The sequence below is a fragment of the Leuciscus leuciscus genome, assembly GCF_965113295.1.
Source record: "Leuciscus leuciscus genome assembly, chromosome: 3".
Lineage (NCBI taxonomy): Eukaryota > Metazoa > Chordata > Actinopteri > Cypriniformes > Leuciscidae > Leuciscus > Leuciscus leuciscus.
In genome coordinates, this window is record NC_138727.1 from 41657759 (window position 1) to 41677610 (window position 19852).

Genomic DNA, 19852 nt, shown 5'->3' on the forward strand with positions numbered 1-19852 from the left:
GGTACAGGAATGGAGTGAGGAAATGCTTAACAAATTTTTGAGGCAGTGAGAGGACATGTTCACACGGTATAATGTGTTTGTCAGTGCTATTTTTAGTGGTAATTATGGTTCTTTTCAGACAATTTAGGATGGCATGACAAAATAACCATAAAACACATTGTCAATAAATATGATGTATCTATAACATTATTATTATTATTATTATTATTATTATTAATGTTATAATTTATGTATAACATTAATTACAATATTAAAAAGTATTAACATGGCGTCATATATTTAAATGGATACATTTACAATTTATGACACACCTATAGCAAATAACGATATATTATTTCTATATAAAGAAATTCCTATTCCTTTTTATTTAAATATTTTTTGGTAACCCTTTTACAATAACATATTAAGTTAACTAAGAATGAACAATGCTTCTACAGCATTTATTAATCTTAGTTCATGTTCATTTCAACATTCACTAAATCAATTGTACATTATTAAAATGTATTTGTTAACATGAATGCATTTGTTAACATGAATGCATTGTGAACTAATATGAACTAAAAATGAATGGCTGTATTTTTAACTAACTTTAACAAAGATTAATAAATACTTCAACGAATGTATTGCCCTTTGTTATTTAACACATTAACTAATGTTAACAGCAGACCTTATTGTAAAGTGTTATCCATTTCTATCTATATACATATTTATTTGCCACTTTATTTTTCTCATGACACCCCTACCTATAGTTATATGATTCACGAGTTGGAAAAAGGCGATTGACTTTGGTTTCCTGTTCATACAGGCAGTTTTGGATATGCTTTTGTACGTGCAGGACCATTTCAGAAGCGCACCTGTTTCACAAATTTTGTTGTCAGTCCCTAACGCTGACTATAGGAACGTAGCCAGTTTTGTGTGAGCCACACACTCAATTTCTTTCTCTTCCTCCCCATCACTCACTCTCTCCATGTGAGTGACAGTCAGCCTAATCGTCTTTATGGCATGATAAACGACATGAATATTGACAGCCGTCGTGACAACGGTTGCCTTGACAACCCCCTTAGCTGTTGCACATGACAGAGGTGTAACAATGAAAAATGCGACCTCGAGCAGACCTACAGTCAACAAGAAAGCAACATGCATATTTGAGCTTGCTACAGTATAGATTTTATGCTGCACGACTAAATTGTGTTAGCATATAGAGTCTTACAGAGGTAGACTAAAACAGAACGTGTTTGTATGTGCATTTCTGTGTGCCTTATTTTATCATGCTTATCTTCTTATTTTGCATAAAGCTAGCCGGTAAACATCAGCCTTTCTTGTTTCCCATCATGATCTCGCTGTTCCTCTGGTCATGTAGAGAGAGAGACAGACTGAGAGAAAGAGATAGAAGGAGGGAGGGGGGACTAGACGTATTGCCTCAGAGGAGAGCTGGAGAGAAGATCCATGAATCTTGTTGTTTCAGAATCTCATTTTGTACGTTTCGGTGGAGTAGCGTGTGTGTGTGTGTGTGTTTGAGATTTCTAACACGCACATACACACACATTAAAGTCCACTGGGATAAGCATAGAAGGTGGGTGGGATCCTGCTGTTGTGTAGGGAGAGAATTTGTCGCTAATGTTCTTGCGGTTCGTCTACGTTCTGGGTTTACACACACATAATCGCACACATTTCACTTCTGTAATTAACACACCGTTAAATGTGTTCACTGTGAGAGTCATTAGCACAAACGGGAAGATGAGGAGAGATGATGGGAAATGCTTTTCACCTTCTTTTCTATCCTCACCTCTGAGGCATCTATCGCTCTTTCCTCGTCAATATTCGCAGTTGTTCATTCCCCACCACGCTGCCCTGCAATGTTGAGCAGGAAAGGAACCGTCTTAAAAGTGGCACAACTGGATGTTAAAATAATTATTTGTGGAAAAACTTGAAGAATACTTAAATTTACATTACGACTGATTACTGCTCGTTTCCCTTCTTATTTGTGGTTTATTTTGCAAATACATTTAAGGAAATAATGACTTTTTGAAGAGTTGTCTCCCATCCCTAACCTCTGTTGGCATGTACGTGTGTGTTAGTGTCTAGCTTGTGGTGAGCGGCTTAGACACAGCTTAATGGCTGAGACAAATTAAGCAAAAGAGCATTGTGGGATGAAAGAGTGCCCATGTGTGAACAATGAAAGTTCATTTTGCAACTGATTCCCTGCCCTCTGTGCTCTGTCTTTTCTCTCTCTATCTAAATCTGAAGTGATAACTGACACTCATCACCTTTTTCCCCAATCAGTGATTTTCTGTGCATTGACCGTTAGTTTGTTTGTCTGTGTGTGCAGTGCCAGTAAAACGGGAATATGCAAAGCTACATATTTCAAAATTGACAAGCCAATTTGTTGAACGACTAGTTAACTAGTCGGTCTTGAGGAAGCCTTCCATAATTAGGCTGGTTTAAAGTCCACCAGAACCTGATCTGAAAGTCAGATTGAAGGTGTCCTTGTGTTTAAAATAAATAAATGTTCATGCTCATAGCACCAAGGTGCTGGAGAAGCACATTAAAACAATTTTTGAGAATTTGTCTCTTAATGCATCCCCTTTATAACATAAATAGGAATAGTAATACAAAAATAATCATTTGTAGCTTATATATGTATATGTATATGTGTATATGTATATATATGAAGACTTCAGATGCAAAAGCCTCTAAGTCTGTCTAACGTTTTTCTTTAATATTAACGTTTCTATCAGGCTCTTATGTATAGGTTTCTACCTAAGTACCAGTTTGATAAGCATGTGGCTTTTAAGACTTTATATAGTGGCAAATAAAAGGACCTTCTTGTCTTCTGTTTTGAATTAGCCTGTTATTAACTCTTGAGGACTCTGTTTAAACCCAGTCACATGTGTAGATTATGGAAAATCAGCGTTGGAAACATTGGCAGTTTGTGTTGATCAAAATACCTGCCCTCATTTGATGTAAAGTATATTCAGTTATGAAAGTGAATGTAATATCAATTCATGTCAGTAATTAAGTAACTGATTCACTTTTGATGTTTGTTTTACTGCTATACATAAACACACAATGATGATCACTGGCACAAAGCTTGTTCTTTTGTGAAGTGTTTTGCAATTACTTTTACATTTAATCATTTTGCAGACACTTTTATCCAAAGAAGAAATCAAATAAACAATAGGGCAACACAATATGCAAGTGCTGTGACAAGTCCCAGTTAGTCTAGCACAGTACACATAGCAAGGTGGTTTTGTTGTTTTTTTGATAGCGAGAATATATTACCTATGTAAATTTTGGCATTCTGGACTAAAAACCACTCTGACGTGTTTCTGCTTTGAAATGTAAATAATAGTTGGAATAATTCCATGCCTAACTATTTATTCAAGAAACCACTTCACTAGGTACCATTACAAGACATTGTGAATGTATGACAACAATTTTCTTAAAATATGTTGTCCTTCGTAGGTTTTTATATACACCTGAAGAAACCTTCTAACCATTGTCCTCTCTCTCTTTTATTTCTCTCTCAGCTCCAGGAAACGGTGAAGAGGAAATTGGACAGTGCCCGATCTCCTTTAAATGGTGACCAAAATGGCCTCAGTGATGGGAGTTACTCTCCCACTACAAAGAGACTCCGAAAGGAAGGATGCACTGGAATGGACTCTCTCGGTAGCCTCCCACCCATTTCCCCACTTCATCCAATGGACATCAAGCCTACCTTGCCCACGGGCAACAACAGTGCCTCCTCAAACAACGGAACCGGCAATGGCAATGCTGGTACTAACCATCTTACTGGACGACATGAGGATTTAGGCAAGAATGGTGGAATGCCTGATATTAAACTTAATGGTTCTTTGGATTTGGACGATGGCTTTGGCCTACTAAAGGACATGAAGCAGGAGCCTTTGGATGATGGCGGTGGAATAGAGTCCTCGGAAACGTCGCTTTCAAATCAGAACAAGCTATTCTCTGATATCAATCTGAATGACCAGGAATGGCAGGAACTGATTGACGAGTTGGCGAATACGGTGCCTGAGGATGATATGCACGACCTCTTCAATGAAGACTTTGAGGAGAAGAAGGAGGTGAGCGACTTCACACGGGCCACGACAGAACAAACACAGCTTGCACAAGACCCAGCACCTAACTCCGTAGCTTCGGCACCCAACAGTACACCGCAACCACAGAGTGGACAGATGCCCATGGGGTCACCTCAGGTGCGACCATCTTCCTCTGGTCCACCATTTGCAACTGCTGCCAATGGGACACCACCCCAGCAACCCTTGCAGCAGTCACCAGCAGTTGGAATGCCATCAGGATCGCCCGCTAACTGTGTGGCTCGTTCTCCGCAAACGCCCACCCAAGCGCAGACCCAGGCCTCGAGGCCTGGGAATGGATTTATGATGAATGCAGGTCCTGCCGTTGGCCCTGTGGGATCAACTCCAGTAACGGGAGGTGGCCCTGGATCAGGGGGAACAGGTGGACCAGCCCCGCCCACCTCTGAACTTTCACCGGCTGAGCAGCTGAAGCAAATGGCTGCCCAACAGCAGCAGCGTGCTAAACTGATCCAACAGAAGCACCAACAGCAGTCCCAAGCCGCAAACTGGTCACCTGCAGGAGCACCAACAAGCCCATACAGTGCACCCTTTAACCCAGACAAACCAAATAGCCCCATGATGTATCCGCAGGCTTTCAATCCTAGCAACACAATGGGGCCAAAAACACCAAGCATGAACAACTACCTCCCACAGAACCACATGAACATGCTCAATCAGCAGCAGCAGCAGCAGCAGCAGCAACCTAATAACTTGACTGCCCAAAACAACCTCAATAAACAGCTCTCTTATAGCAACACCAAGCCGCTGACTCATTTCAGTGGAGTAGACCACATGAGTCAGCGGATGACGCCGCCCATGGCCAATCAAGCCAAAAACCCGATGATGCCCTACATGCAGGGCACCGCAGGGCAAGGGGGTGGGCAACCACAAGTTCCAGGTCCAATGCCCAACCAGACAGCCCATTTAAGTGAAGAACAGAAGAGGATGATGATGATAAAGCAAAAAGTGCTGACTCAAGGCATGCCGTATGGCTCTATGCAGCAGCATGTACAGGTAAGATTCTTGATTTTTGTTCATGCCATGTTATGGAGAACTAAAACTAACTGCAGCTTTTGCATTTTCATTAATATTTATATAACAAAAAAAAGTGTGCAGGGCTACAGTTGTGAATTAAGTGTTAAGGATTAATCTTTATATATTTGGTCAGATGGTTTTTGTTACAGCGAGCTGTTCGCTTTAAGGCTTTGTCAACAGTGTTTAGTGTACTATATCTTTGTTAGTTTGCTTGGGACAAGCACAATGGTTTTACATTTTGTTGTGATCTGATTAGGTGGGTTTTTGGTTGAGTAGCTGATATAAATTTACCTATTTCTATCTATTGAACTATGTCAGTGGATGCATGCAAGTAATAACTTTCTAAAAGCTTTTGGCAAAAAGAAATAGCATCAAGCCTTCTATTTTCTCTTTACCTTTTTATTCAAATTTATTTAAAGTCCATTGGTCTCTTCACAGTCTATACACTGACCATGTGGTGCATATTGTACACAAAACTGGAAAGCACTATATCAATCTAGTATGCACCTGAAAACAAAGGTGTACCAGGTTCATGCAATGAACGCTGTTGAGGAATAGTTAATCACTGGATTTGATTTTTGTTTTAGTCAGGCAAAATCTTTGAAGATATTCAGAGCTTTGTTTGCTTTGTTTACCAGGTACTTGGTAGCAGGTAAATTAGATATCCATGAGTAAAACTGTTTATCCTTCTGTTGTTTCTTGGTTATGCCTGTCAAATAGTCTGTACTTATTTGAGTAGTCACATTTACCACCAGATTTTTTTGTTTTCTGTACAGTTGCTCATGGATACTGCTGCACCATTATTTAAATTATTTTTCACCCACTATTATTGTGATATAATCAGATTAATTCAGATCAGCCCTCCCCAAAATGATACACAAACATCAGTCCTGTGATTGGTTGGTTTTACATGTTAATCAGACAGCTCTTCCTGTCTAAGTGGATGTTATAATATATAAAACGCAAAATGGACCACCATTTGCTGTTTAGTCAAAGTTCTGGCTATACAAAACTAAAAGCTAACACCAGCAGCCATATCACCCTGTAGCCCAAGACTGGTTGCCCACTGAAGCTAAGCAGGGTTGAGCCTGGTCAGTACCTGGATGGGAGGCCTCCTGGGAAAACTAGGTTGCTGCTGGAAGAGGTGTTAGTGAGGCCAGCAGGGGGTGCTCACCCTGTGGTCTGTGTGGGTCCTAATGCCCTAGTATAGTGATGGGGACACCAAACTGTCAAAAAGCACCATCCTTCGAATGAGACGTTAAACATAGGTCCTGACTCTCTGTGGTCATTAAAAATCCCAGGATGTCCTTCGAAAAAGAGTAGGGGTTTAACCCTGGCATCCTGGCCAAATTTGCCCACTGGCCTCTGTCCATCATGGCCTCCTAATAATCCCCATACATATATGGCTTCATCTTCTCTCTACCAATAAGCTGTGTTGGGCGTTCTGGTGCAATATATCTGCCGTCGCATCATCGGTAGTGGTTGAGGAGATTCCCCCCTTCCATATGTAAAGCGCTTTGAATACCCAGAAAAGCGCTATAGAAATGTAACAAATTATTATTATTATTATTACTTAAGTATTGAGACAATGCTTCAGCATTGGGGAGTTTGCCTAGAGACCTGTTATAAGTCGAACCGATTGGTCCTTACCCATAACTCTGGATTTTATGTCTGTGTTGTGCAGTGGGACAGTAATGGTTCCTGTTGCCCTGAGCAACAGCTAGCTCTTGGAATAGGAAATCGACACTCTGTAATATATTTATGCCTATGCGCCAACCTCTGATGTCCCCATGGCCGCCAAAATCCCTTTCCCTCATCCTATCCTTGGATAAAAGGATGCCTTCTCTCTCCTTTCAGTTTCAGGAATTGACGGAATCAGTATTAGATAGTGATAGTATTTTCAAATAATTATTACCATGTTCATTCAAATGTCACTGCCATTTGCTCATTGGTTGTAACCATTAGCCTTCCGTCAACAACTAATGAGAAATGTGAGATTTGTTAGTATTTGTTGCATAATTATCTAACACAATTTCTTCGTTAGCTACTGTTTACTTAAAAATGTCAGCCAAGAGTGCTATAATGCCTTTTGTTATGAAAGGGTAATTGTGCTGGTGGTGGTCTCAGTTATTGGAGAGGTCTCGAGTCTGTTAGCTTCTGAACTGTAAATTATTCTCATTAATGGTGACATCCTCAGCCCCTCCCAGGCACCCTCTCTCTCCTCCTTTCATTTTATCCATCTGTTCATTGGGTTCTGTTGCTCTTGCTCTGAGATTAGATATTCCTCCACCCCTTTTCGTCTTTTTTTCCTCTTCTCCTGCATCTCCCATGCCCCCACCCCCTCTCTTCCCTCGTTCTCTCTCCTCAGAAGCAATAAAGGGGTAGATTTATGATGGTTGGTTCTTTTGCAGCCTGAGGAAAATGCAGCAGAAGAGCGAAATGAGGTTGAGAGAAATAAAAAGAGAGAGAAGGAGAGAAAAAGCAGAATAAAGGTAGACCATAAGTAGAAGATGGTATGAATTATGGAAAGGGTGTAAAAGAAATCAAAGGCTAAATGAGAGAAAGGTATTATGAAAGAGGATGTATGTAGAGTATGAAAAAGAGAAATTTCAACTCATTTGTCATTTTGCCACCTCCTAAATACACTAGTGATGTTAAACACTGCCGTCTTGCTTTTTATCAGTTGAATTGGCATGGTCACACAAAAATGTCGTCTTGTGTTCTTTGTCCTGTAGTACATTTGCTCAATGTACTTGACTGAGCAAAAATGCTATTTTCATTGCTTTGAATGTAGTAGATCTAATTGGCAAACATTTACTAATTCCACACTCTGTTTTCTCAGACCAGCCAGACTGGTGTCTTCATCGCTAATGCTAATTTTTGTTTTGCCTGAGGTTTGCATATCAGAACTACTCCTTTGCTTCCTTTTAGTGCAGCATCCTTTTCCCGTTCTTACAGTTATTAGTAGTAAATGTTGTTATGCACAAATTAGAGTTATAATGGACCTGCAGTGAAGTAGCTAGCAAAATATTTATGATTTGTGTTAGCGCACCAAAAGGTTTTAGCTTAGCTCAGGCACTACAGTCAGACAATTTGCATGCAATGTATGCCTTTCACAATATGACATTTACACATTTCTGATGTCCCTTTTGTCCATAGAGAACATGTGCAATGTTATATGTATGCAGTTCTTTGCTATGGAAAATCAATAACACATCCCAGCACAGTATGCATTTTATAAATTAGTAGCTCCATTATTTGAAATGTATTAAACAAAAAGGTGGCTTTTGGCTTCACACAAAAGGTGTGGGTCAATATGTGTATATTTTTTATAATATAATTAATGAAGAAAAAGAAAGTAGTATTAAATGAGGAACAATTCTAGAAATAAGCTTTTCCACCAGTGGTCACAATCACCCTGTATTTGATTATAAAAATAAATTGAAAACAAGAATGTTGTAATAGTTTTCCGTATATTGTGTGTTAATTTATCGGCTGCTTACTTTCAGAATACACTATTAATGTTATTTGTCTTGATATTCTGCGTGCGCAGACTCTCATTTGGAGTTAGCAAGTTTTTGATTGGATAATACATTTTGAATTTAGCATCTTATTGGATCTTTCATCTAGACAATAGACAGGCCATCAGGTTATTGATTAAAGAGTGGTAGAGGCTGTTGGTGGACAGTCAAGGGATGGGGGTGGAATCACAATTAGCAATATTTATGGTTGCTTATGAAGGTAAAGACACTCAGTAAAAGCTTTCTCACAATGGCTTCCTTGAACACACATTCATAGAGTTCAGAGTGCATCTAGTGGGTTTGGTTTTCTTTTTTTCCTTTTCTTTCATACACAGGTGGCAAAATGGGCGAGTTTGCATAATCTTATTATTGTGTGATTATGAAACTTTAGCACGGTCCTTAAAAGCTTGTTAGTCAGGCTTTGATTGTCACTCCATGCCATTTTGCATATCGCTGTGACTAATTTATTTGTGGGGGATCAAAGGTAGAGAAGGAGGAAACTGTATGGTGGGCTGTGTTTGTATGTGAATGTGTGCTAGGGCTAATGCCATCGTAAAGCTTGTGTGTGAACTAATAGATGTTTGGGGCTTTGGGTATTAACAGTGGGGTGTTGCTTAATGGGCACTGGGCAGTCAGACTTTCAGGTAACAACAATGATGATTTTTACAAATGGTACTTGGCAGAACAAAACCTGCTGCCACAATAATAGTGTGTTGTGAGTGATTGCAAGAGTTGATGGTTGCTAGGGTGTCATGGATAGTTGCCAGGGTGTTTACTATGTGTTTCTAAGGTGTTCTAAGTGTTTTAATCTATGCATTTTATGTGGTTGGGAGGGCTTTGCTAGGTGGTTATGTTTTCTTCTATGTGGTTCCATAGGGTGTTGTCAGTGGTTGCTGGGGCTTTGCTATGTGGTTGCTTGGATGTCAAGAGTAGCCTAGTTGCTAGATGCTTGTTTACTTGGTGGTTGCTTAAGTTTTGTGGGTGGTTGGCAGGGTGTTTCTATGCAATTTATATAATGTTCTAAGTGTTCTAAGCACATTGTTAGGGTGTTGTGGGAGATTGCTTTGGTTTTGGAAGTTGGTTGCTAGGGTGTTATGGATGGTTGCATGGCATCAAGTTATTTCTGTTATTAGTGGTTTTTAGTGCATTTCTAGGGTGTTGTGGGTGGTTGCTAAGGCTTAGCAACCACCTAGCAAGTGTGTTACTATGTGGTTTCTATGGTGTTTCAAGCAGTTTTAGCATATTGCTCAAAAGCATATTTCTTCACAAAAAGAGTAAATACTTATAGGGCATTGTGTAAGTAGGCGAATTGGGACACAGCAGAAGTCTTCATGAGTGAGTCACTGAATCATTCATTCAAACAGATAAACAATTATTAAGATTAAATTAAATATTTTTTAAATAGACTTCAGCAATTAATCTCTAGAAAATTGTTATTTTGTTTAGTCGATTTATAAGCGTGGGTGAATCGTATTCTCTATTTTAAACCAAAAATATTGTGATTCTCCAGAAAATGTACATTTATCCAGAATCGTGCAGCTCTGTTACAATAAGGTTGGGTATTGTTTGAATTTTAGCAATTTCAGTTTCAATTCCGATTCTGCTTATCGATTCCGATTCTTATCGATTGCCAGTTTTGATTCCAATATGGTAAAAAAGTCAAACATTTAGATATCAAAAATATTTATTCTGTCTTTTTGCAAAACATTGTTACATTCTTAATACCATGAACAAAAATCAACACCCTAAAGATCAACTAACTAATAAACTAGGCTTACTAATATAAATTTCAAACATTATTAAAGACAAGTATGCAGTCAGTAATACAATAAGAACAAATAAACAATTTAGCAAAAAAAACAACAACAACTAAAAGTTCAGAAATTGAAATCAAATATAAAACAACAATGCATAGTAGAGTTGTCAAAGTACCTACTTCGGTACCAAACGGTACTGAAATGTAAAAAATTTGACACTTTGAGCAATGATGAGCGGAATTGTAAACACCTCTGATTGGCCATTGTATTCACGCGCTACAATGAGCAGCGCGTGGGAGCGTTTGAGAACACATGGAAGTGTTTGAAAGTGTTTTAAAAATCGGGAGCGGGAGCGTTTGAAATCACAAGCATGTCCCTGCTTTCAAACACTCCCATCTGTATCTGTTTAAGCACTTGGTGAAGAGCTTCATTGATATTTACAACATGTATTTGAAGCGCTGATCATTGTAGCGAATCACAGACATATCCGATGAGCCCTTGAGTAAAATGGGCAATCTGACGTGTTTACGATTCCGTTCAACAGCGCTCAAAGCGTCAAATTTTTTAAATGTCAGTACCGTTTGCTTGGTACCGAAGTATGTACTTTTTGACAACTCTACTGCATAGTCTTCTTTTTGTAAATAAAGTAAAGATTAATCCTTATTAAAGTTACAAAAGATTAGGGCTGGGCGATAAAACGGTATCGGTATTTATCGACGATTGTCGGTAACTATATAAAAAAAATTCGATATAGCGCTCGATATTTTCATTAAAATGTGCGCGCATTGCCCGTAGATCTTAGGGGCCGTTCACATATCGCGTCTTTAGCACGCTCAAGTTCTTATTTCAAATATAGGCGCACAGAAAGCACGCTCATAATGGAGGAGACGCTGACGCGACCACCACAACGTTGCTCAACATCAAATGGCAAACGTAATGAAAGTGGAACGAAACTGCGCTACTCGTTATTTTGTGCTTTACGGACCGTTTATCAGGTTGGACCAATGCAGCGCGAGCCGATCTTGATCAATCGATTCTGTTACTACACAGCTCTAAGAGATCCATTAAAGGGGTGATATAATGCCCTTTTCACAAGATGTAAAATAAGTCTTTGATGTCCCCAGAGTGTGTAAGTTTTAGCTCAAAATACTTCACAGATATTTTTATATAGCATGTTAAAATTGTCAATTTTTGAGGGTGAGCTAAAACACACCATTTTGTCTCTGTTCCTTTAAATGCAAACGAGCTGCTGCTCCCGGCACAGAGGGCGGAGCTACAACAGCTTGCACGAACACAGACATGCACTGAAAATGTAAAAAACTTTTGCCTTTTATGTTCAAACCGGAGTCAGACAATGATGGAGAGACTCAAGAAGAAGTGACAACATGTAGAATGCAACAGGACGTTTCTGAATGGTTAGTTGATGAATTTATGTAGCTTATGTGTAGTTATCTTCTAGTCATTGATTAGCATATTCTGTCTTGAAAATGTATAAATCGTGTTCCCAGGGGTGGGGTTTATATTAGGGTTGATGATGTCACTAACCCTGGAGGAATGTTGTGTAGCCCTTACCAGTCATTTGTTGTAGTCCTTAAAAAGTGATTTCTTTAAAAGCAAATATCTTCCTTTGCTTTGAACTTTGAGCGTTGTAACTTTGCAGATGTTGTTTATGCTCAAACAGCAACATTACACACTAACTAAAGTTAGAAAAGTGAAATCATAATCAACCACCCCTTTAAAGGAAGCATTTGAGCATTTGAATTCACCACTGAAGTAATAACATCGCTGGGAGACCTAGTGAGAAGCATTCAACTTTCTCCTTTATTAACCGTAGATCACACAGCGCTGACGTGGAAACCAGGAGAAACATTCTGCCATGAATGAACTAGTTAAAAGCTTTAAGTCCACAAATCAGTAACATTCACCATGGATTTAATGTAGTAACACTAACTGTAACAATGGAAGTTTGGCAGGAATAGTAAAATGCTTTCAGGTATGTCGCACATCTTTTTCCAGCACTTCAAAACTCAAATATTATCATATTTAAATGTTATTTTTAATTTGATGACCAAAACATTATTTCTTCATCCTCCATTTCCCTGCTTTATAATACTAAAAGTTTCAAGATGTAGGAAAACTCATACTTATTTAAAAATATTTGTTTCTTTTAATAAATATGTATTTTTTTTAAATCAAGGAAATTTCTCTGGCATTTCTTTCTTTTTGCTGTATCGAAAACATACCGAACCGTGACACCACTGTGTTGTATCGTACCGAACCGTGAATTTTGTGAACCGTTACACCCCTACAGATGTTGATCTACCTCAAAGTTTGCCTTTCATTGTTCTTCGTTTACACTTTTACATTGCACACATTTTGTAACATTTTATTCGGGTTTCTTTAACAATTACTTTTTTTTATCTTAACATAAGACATAAAGAAGATATTTTTGTTTACATTACATTTTTGTTTTTGACTGCTAAAACTAATATAATTTGTTGTTTGCCTTAAAGCTACACTGTGTGATATTTTCCTCCATCTAGCGGTGAAATTGTATATGACTACCCAGTGAATATTAGTTTCTGTTCCTTTCAATTTCGAGGGCGTTTTAACTCCTACGGTGGCCGTATTATTCCAAGATTAACATGGCTTCCAGTTCGACTTCGTCCAGTTGCGCCTTTAAAACTATCACCTGTGATCCGTCGCAGCACAGATTTATGTTACAAGGTAAACAATACTTTTTCACCATTGACGTGAGGAAAAGTAACGCAAGTTATACTAGAGGTCGTTCTGGCGTTATGCACAACCATGCTATGGTTAGACAAGCAACTATAAAACTTTACACAAATAGGCTGGATTACCTGTCGAGAAGAAAGCAGGCAACTTCGGCGTCCGTTTTAAAATCTTTGCTCCCCATGAGCTCTTTCCATCTGGGAAAAGTTACTCCAGTATTAACTTTGGTCTTGCTGATTTGCCTGTCGCGTTGACGTTTTAATTCTCTCTTTCGCTTCCTTGGCGACTCTGCTACATGTCCTCGAAAATAGGTGTGATCCTCCAGCAATCTTTCAAATCTGCCGGCAGTCGCAGAGTAATCTCCCCCTCGCATTCGTCTCTGTGTCACTGAGTGTAAAGCGCGAAAGGCGAAGCTTGAATTTACAGGTATGTCCCTCTTTGGCTAATGTAGTTTCAAGATGGAGGGGCAACATGGCGACCGGCATTCGAACCCCTCACCCGTTTGTACTTTCAATGGCACATTATAAACTTACGAGAATACTTTATTACTTGAAAGAAGTAAATATACATTAATGAGCACATATATTTTTGAAAGAACTAAGTGTTTTTTGCTAAGAATCAACAAAAAAAATTACACAGTGTAGCTTTAATAATGTTAAATAAAAAAACTGGTTTAAATTCAAACTTTTCTACTTGTCTTTTTAAAAAAAAGGTTAAAAAAATGCAATAATTATCGAACCCGAACGATATTAAATATTATATCGTGATACATTTTTTAGCTATATCGCACAGCCCTACAATAGAAATTCAGTCAAGATCAGTGAGTGATTTTCTTTTGTTCTTTGATTAGCAGTAATGACCAAGACAGCAGCAGGTTTATTAGACTGCGGTCACTTTAAGATCGAATGCACAGATCCAGTATACTGTTACACATTGATTTTCTTTATCAACTGTTTACGTTCACTTAATACATGACCAACTGTTTTTTGTGTGTATTTGTCCGTTGAACGTAAGAAGACATGAAAGAAAACTCAATTCAGTATTCGTGCACTATATGAGAGGTGGTTTTCAGTGCACACGCTCTGGATGTGCCCAGCACAGAAAACGGCGCACGAGTGCCGAATTGAGTTCTCTTTAGCGTCTTCTTGCGCTTGAATGATTTAAAACCACGTTAAAATGTGCACACATCAATCGATACAGAACATGGAATAAAATTTTACATTTTATGACAAGTATCCAATTCCTAACCTTATGTATCGATTCCAATCCGATTTTCGCTTCTCAACCCCTACCTGAGTCCCTCCTTCAATTCATATATATGAATTGCACTTGCTTCGCTGCCCTAGGAGGCCACTCCCAAGCCACGCCTACCGGTAAGAGAGCGCAGTTTAAAACAACAAGGCTACTAGTACTTAGCTACTAGTGAGACTCCGTGACGAGTCTGCCCGGGATTTCGAGATCGGCCAAAATGTCCGGGATTCGGCTTTTGCGTTCTACAGTTGCCATTCATTATGTTTACTGTGGCGAGCAGGACGAGGGCCGCGGGAGAACGGCGCGAGGCCGGTGGCGTGATTGCTTAGACGCACCGGTCTCGTATCTCTCACGGAGGAGCGAGAATTTTCTTAGCAATGTTAAAACGCACATCAACCGATCACTTGTTTAGCGTTCATGTAAACACTACATTCAGATTCACCAATGAGAATGAATTCAGTTAGATTGAAACAAAATGTGTGCATGTAAACAATGAATGGCGACTGCAGAAAGCAAAAGCTGAATCCAGGACATTTTGGACGATCTCGGCGGCCGGACATGTCCGGGAAAAAGAGGATGGTAACCCCTACTACTCAGCTTTCTCCTACTACTCGGCTTTCTCCACAGAACAAGAGCCTGTTAGCTTAGCTTAAAAAAAAGATGTCTGACACTGTGTGTACATTCTGTGAGTGAGATCCCACCCTCTATGGGCAGGTTGAAAACATGCGGGACAGCCCCAACTACTGGCTGTAGTCTTTAGCCTCTGGCCAAAAAATCCTCCCATGACGAAAAATGATGATTTTTGCGTCATCTGAGGATTTTTTCCAGACAAAAAATACATAAATCTCTCATCTCAGGGGGATATGAGGGTGGAAAGCACGGTAATTCGAAATACTAAAGGTTTTCTACTAATACAAAGCTTAATGCTAAATCCTGAAGTATCCCTTTAAATCCTGAAACCTATGGAAAAGTATGGGCAATAGTAATAGTGATGTTTGCCTTTCCATTAGGAAAGGCACTGTGTCGTTCTTTTTTACATAGTGACGGAGAACAGTGGTATATTATGACATATCTAGCTTATCTTTTGAGTTAAAAGTTCATTCATATGACCAGTGTATGCTGACACATGCACCTTGAGTTCCTCCTCTATTACTTTCATCTTTCATGTGCCATGGAAGCGAAGTGTCTTTTGCCATAAATCTCAAACAGTGAAAATTCAGAGAAATCGGAAAAAAGACCACCCCACTGCTCTTGTCCTGTCCCCTTCCCCCACCTCTCTTTATTCACAGGAAGGAGAGGTATTGCTTTCCTTCAAACCCCCCTCCCCATCAGACACTCTCTCTCACACACACACACGCGCGCGCACACACACACACGCATGCACACATCAGGGATTGAGCTGAGTTGCTCTCAGATCTTGCAGGAGTGAGGACGGGAGGAAAGAGCAGAGAGGAACGGTGGGGGCTGAAGCACACCACACTCGTTGTATCCTTGACAACACAGACACCAGACAAAACCACCACCGACCGTTGCTAAACAAAGGCATTTGTGTGCACTTGTGTGTGTCAACAAGGAAAGAGGGCAGATACAGCGACGAAGCATTGTTTTAGCAACTAGTTGTATAGAGAGCTTATAAACACACACACAAAATCCCAGTTGTAGCAAAATTTTCTCCACTTGACATCCCGTAATGATGTATGTTTGTCTATTGCTTATTCACTGGGGGCCTCTAGTCAACATCTCTGCACTGAACTATATTGACACAGCCTTGAATGAGCCACAGAAAGAGTGTCAGTATAGACACTATAGCTGCTGTTTTTGGGTTAAAGCTTATGGCTGAGTTGTAGAATAAGCCGAGTGTCACTAATACTGAAATTGGTAGAGTTAGGCTGAGAGATACATTCTAACTTAAGTTGTTAACAGGCCTGCTGCTGACAACCGTCAACATTTGTGGATTTCTAGACATGGTTACTGTGTGTGTGTGTGTGTGTGTGTGTGTGTGTGTGTGTGTGTGTGTGTGTGTGTGTGTGTGTGTGTGTGTGTGTGTGTGTGTGTGTGTGTGTGTGTGTGTGTGTGTGTGTGTGTGTGTGTGTGTGTGTGTGTGTGTGTGTGTGTGTGTGTGTGTGTTTATGCATCCGGTTTACACATTGATTGACAGTGCTGGAAAAACAAACCAGTAATGTTCATAGATGTAAAATTCTGAATGGCTTGTGTGGTGTATATATATATATATATATATATATTTCACACAGAACATAATGACACAGTGTGGTTTTGCAATACTAAGGGTATGTTTACACGACAACGATATGCTTAAAACGGAGAAGCACTTTGAAACCTGTTTTCAAAACTTTGCGAGTATCAGGCACCCAAAACGCTGTTGTTGTTTAAACGAACGGCCAAAAACGCATAAAAAGTTTTACGTTTTTAGTTGAAAACGGTGTCGTGTAAACAGCCCCTCAGTCAATTAGTGAGGTCAACCAGTTTTATTATATTATTAATTAAAAATAATTTTCATTGTTATAATTGTTTATATTTATGGATGATTAAATAAATAAGTAATGTGCCACTAAAAAGATCCAAAATAAATAAATAAATATAATAATAAAACATACACATGCAGACCGACATCATTGGATGTCTCGCACTAAGATTGGCACGTGTTTAAGATGTTGCTACATGCTCTGATTTGAAGCCTTGAAGTTTGTGGTTGCACTTCAGTTTTTATAGTGATTTAGAGGAAAGAACGAGTGTGAAATATGGCATCTAGACATCATGCCCTACAGTAGTATCATGTGATATGATTCACACTGCAACTACAGTGCCGAAAGAGACCACATTAGTTCACTAAACTGTCCTACAGAGTGCTGCAATTTATATGCGGGTAAATCTCACAAAGCCTGTCAAGAAATGAATGGATAATATTCCCCCTCAAAATCAAAAAGGCTTACTTTTTATTAATTAATTTGTTTTATAATTGTATTATTTAATACACCAGCTTAATAAAGTCACAATACAAACATTTTATTGATCCTAAAATCATCAACATAATTCTTTTTTTTCTTTCTAAAACAAGGCCCAGTAATTAAAAATTCACTCATGGCACCTGCTGTGAATGAGTCTTAAGCTGCAGGTATAGGCTGGTTATATTGCACTGCAATACCTGCGTGCTGACTGTGTGTGTGTGTGAGCGCTGCCGCTGCTGCACTACTCTTTGTCCACGCGCTAACACTGACAGATGGAGAGACCACATGGATCATGGCAGCAGAGAGAGAGAGAGAGAGAGAGAGTGAGGGAGGAGATGGAGAGCAGAGGAGACGGAAAGAGGATGGTGCTGGTGGTGGTGGGGGGTTAGTGCACAGGCCAGGAGGTGTGTGTGTGTGTGCGCGCATATGCTGCCCAGGAAAAAAGCAGCCTGCAGTGGGTGTCTGCCTGCCCGTGTGTATTAGTGTTTGAATTTCCAAACCTTGCTAATACTGCTTCCTCATATATGGAAGATGCACGCTCACCTTGTATACCTGTGTTTGAGTGTTGTAACTTTAATAATGTAGGGTATAAAACAGCCTGGAATCCTGGATATTAATAAGATTCACGTTTGTGTGAGTGCACGTATCAGTGTGTGCTTGGATGACAGAGCTCTGTTTAGTATGCAGGGACCAGGATGCTGTTGCTGCCAGTGTGCTATGAAGCCAACACTGGCCTGTAGCACAGAATAAGAATGATGCCTCTCTCTCTCTCTTCCTCTTCCCCCTCCTCTCACTTCCTCCAGTGAGGATACCTCACCAATAAGAGAGGGAGAGAGAGAAACTTTGGCCGTCGCAGCCACTGTGTTGCCATAGATACCATGGCTCATAGCGCTTTACTTCCGAAATCAATGGCATACTCGAGATGGGAAAGGTGGGAGTTTTGTGTGTGCATGAGCTTGCACATGTGTGTTTGTGTCTGTGTGTATGGAAAGGTTTGACACCTGTCAACACGCGAGGGTTCTTATTTAGTCTATAGTGTGTTTACTACTGCTGTGAGATTACAGTGGGTAGTATTTTTTAAAGAACCCCTCCTCAAAACATGTAGACACACTCAAACACACTCTAAGGTCGCCTCTGTTTTGGCTTTATGACACCAGCTCTGATACTTCTGTATTGATTCTATTACTAAATAAGTACCTTGAAAATAAAAGACAGTAGTTGTAATAATTGAAATGAACATCAAATCTGTCATGTACAGGCAGTTAAGACACATTTTTAAATCAAGCAGGGTCATGGAATCTGTTAATGCCGTATAAAATTGCACGAACAATTACGGTACATGAATTATGGTTATCTCAGCATGTTTTCAGTTGCGTTTCCAAATAAATTCTCTGGAAATATTTCAGAACCATATTGTGTCATAATTGAGCAAGAAAATAACAACTATTAATTTACTTTGCTCAACTTGACACATTGTTGAATACTTTCTTAAAAGTACATATTTTTATCTTTCTTGCATACTTGGCATCTTTTATGTTGTGTTATAACTATCAGTGACTGTTGTAACACAGAACACAAAATGGTACAAAAGCTGTCACTGGGACAGTACCCTTTTAAAAGGTTCTAATATATACCATTTATGTACTAATATGTACACTTTTGGTAACAATTAGCCTATGTACCTTTGAGGTACTAATATGCACTCTTTAGCTAAAAAGGTGTACCTTTTGAAAGGGTACCGCCACAGTTACAGCTTTTGTACCTTTTTTTCTGAGAGTGAATTTCAGATGTGTTTCTGTTGTGATGTTAGATTTTGAATTGGTTGTACTGTTCATTGGTAAAACAAAAAAGAAAGAAATAAATGTTTCAATGCTTCACGTTATTACACCTGCCTGAACTGCCAAACTGCAAGCAGAACAGTTTTTGGTATGCTTATGCTATACCTCTTTCGTACCTTTTTCCTACCAGTACTGTGCTACTCCTAAACACACACATTTGTTCTATACAGTGCTGCAGAGATGACATATTTTTGTTGCCCAACCCGAAAGTCTCAGCCTCAGACATCACGCCTATGTTCGTTGGCCGAACATCTGATGCATATTGCACACAAAATTGAAAACACTTCAAGAGTTTCGAAGTCGTCATCTGATTGTTTGAATTTTACAGGATTTGTAGAATACAGTGGGGCCAAACCCCCTTATGGAAGAAGCAAGCCGTTGTGTTTACAATTGTGACAATGAACGCTTATCAGGATCAACTAAATGCTGGATTTTCAAAAGTATGTAATGGCATAGACTCTTTAAAATACGTCTAAGAGTTTTACACACTGGGCCGTTATTATAGTGACATCGACGTTACAATTACACGCCCCTAAACATGACGCAGAACGAAACGAAATATGATTGGTTGAATGGTTGTCAGTCCGACGGCCTCTGGGTTCCCTTGACAAAATGCCAATAGGATTTATTTTTATTGGCTTTGGGATTATTGCT

General features: G+C 39.4%; 1 protein-coding gene across 1 annotated transcript in view; it reads left to right on the forward strand.

The window, feature by feature from the left end:
* maml3 (mastermind-like transcriptional coactivator 3) overlaps nt 1-19852 on the forward strand; it is a 110892-nt gene that overhangs the window by 58286 nt on the left and 32754 nt on the right. The window contains exon 2 of the mRNA XM_082164822.1: nt 3531-5111. Coding sequence (XP_082020948.1) covers nt 3531-5111 — 1581 coding nt within the window. The remainder of the gene's footprint in view (nt 1-3530; nt 5112-19852) is intronic.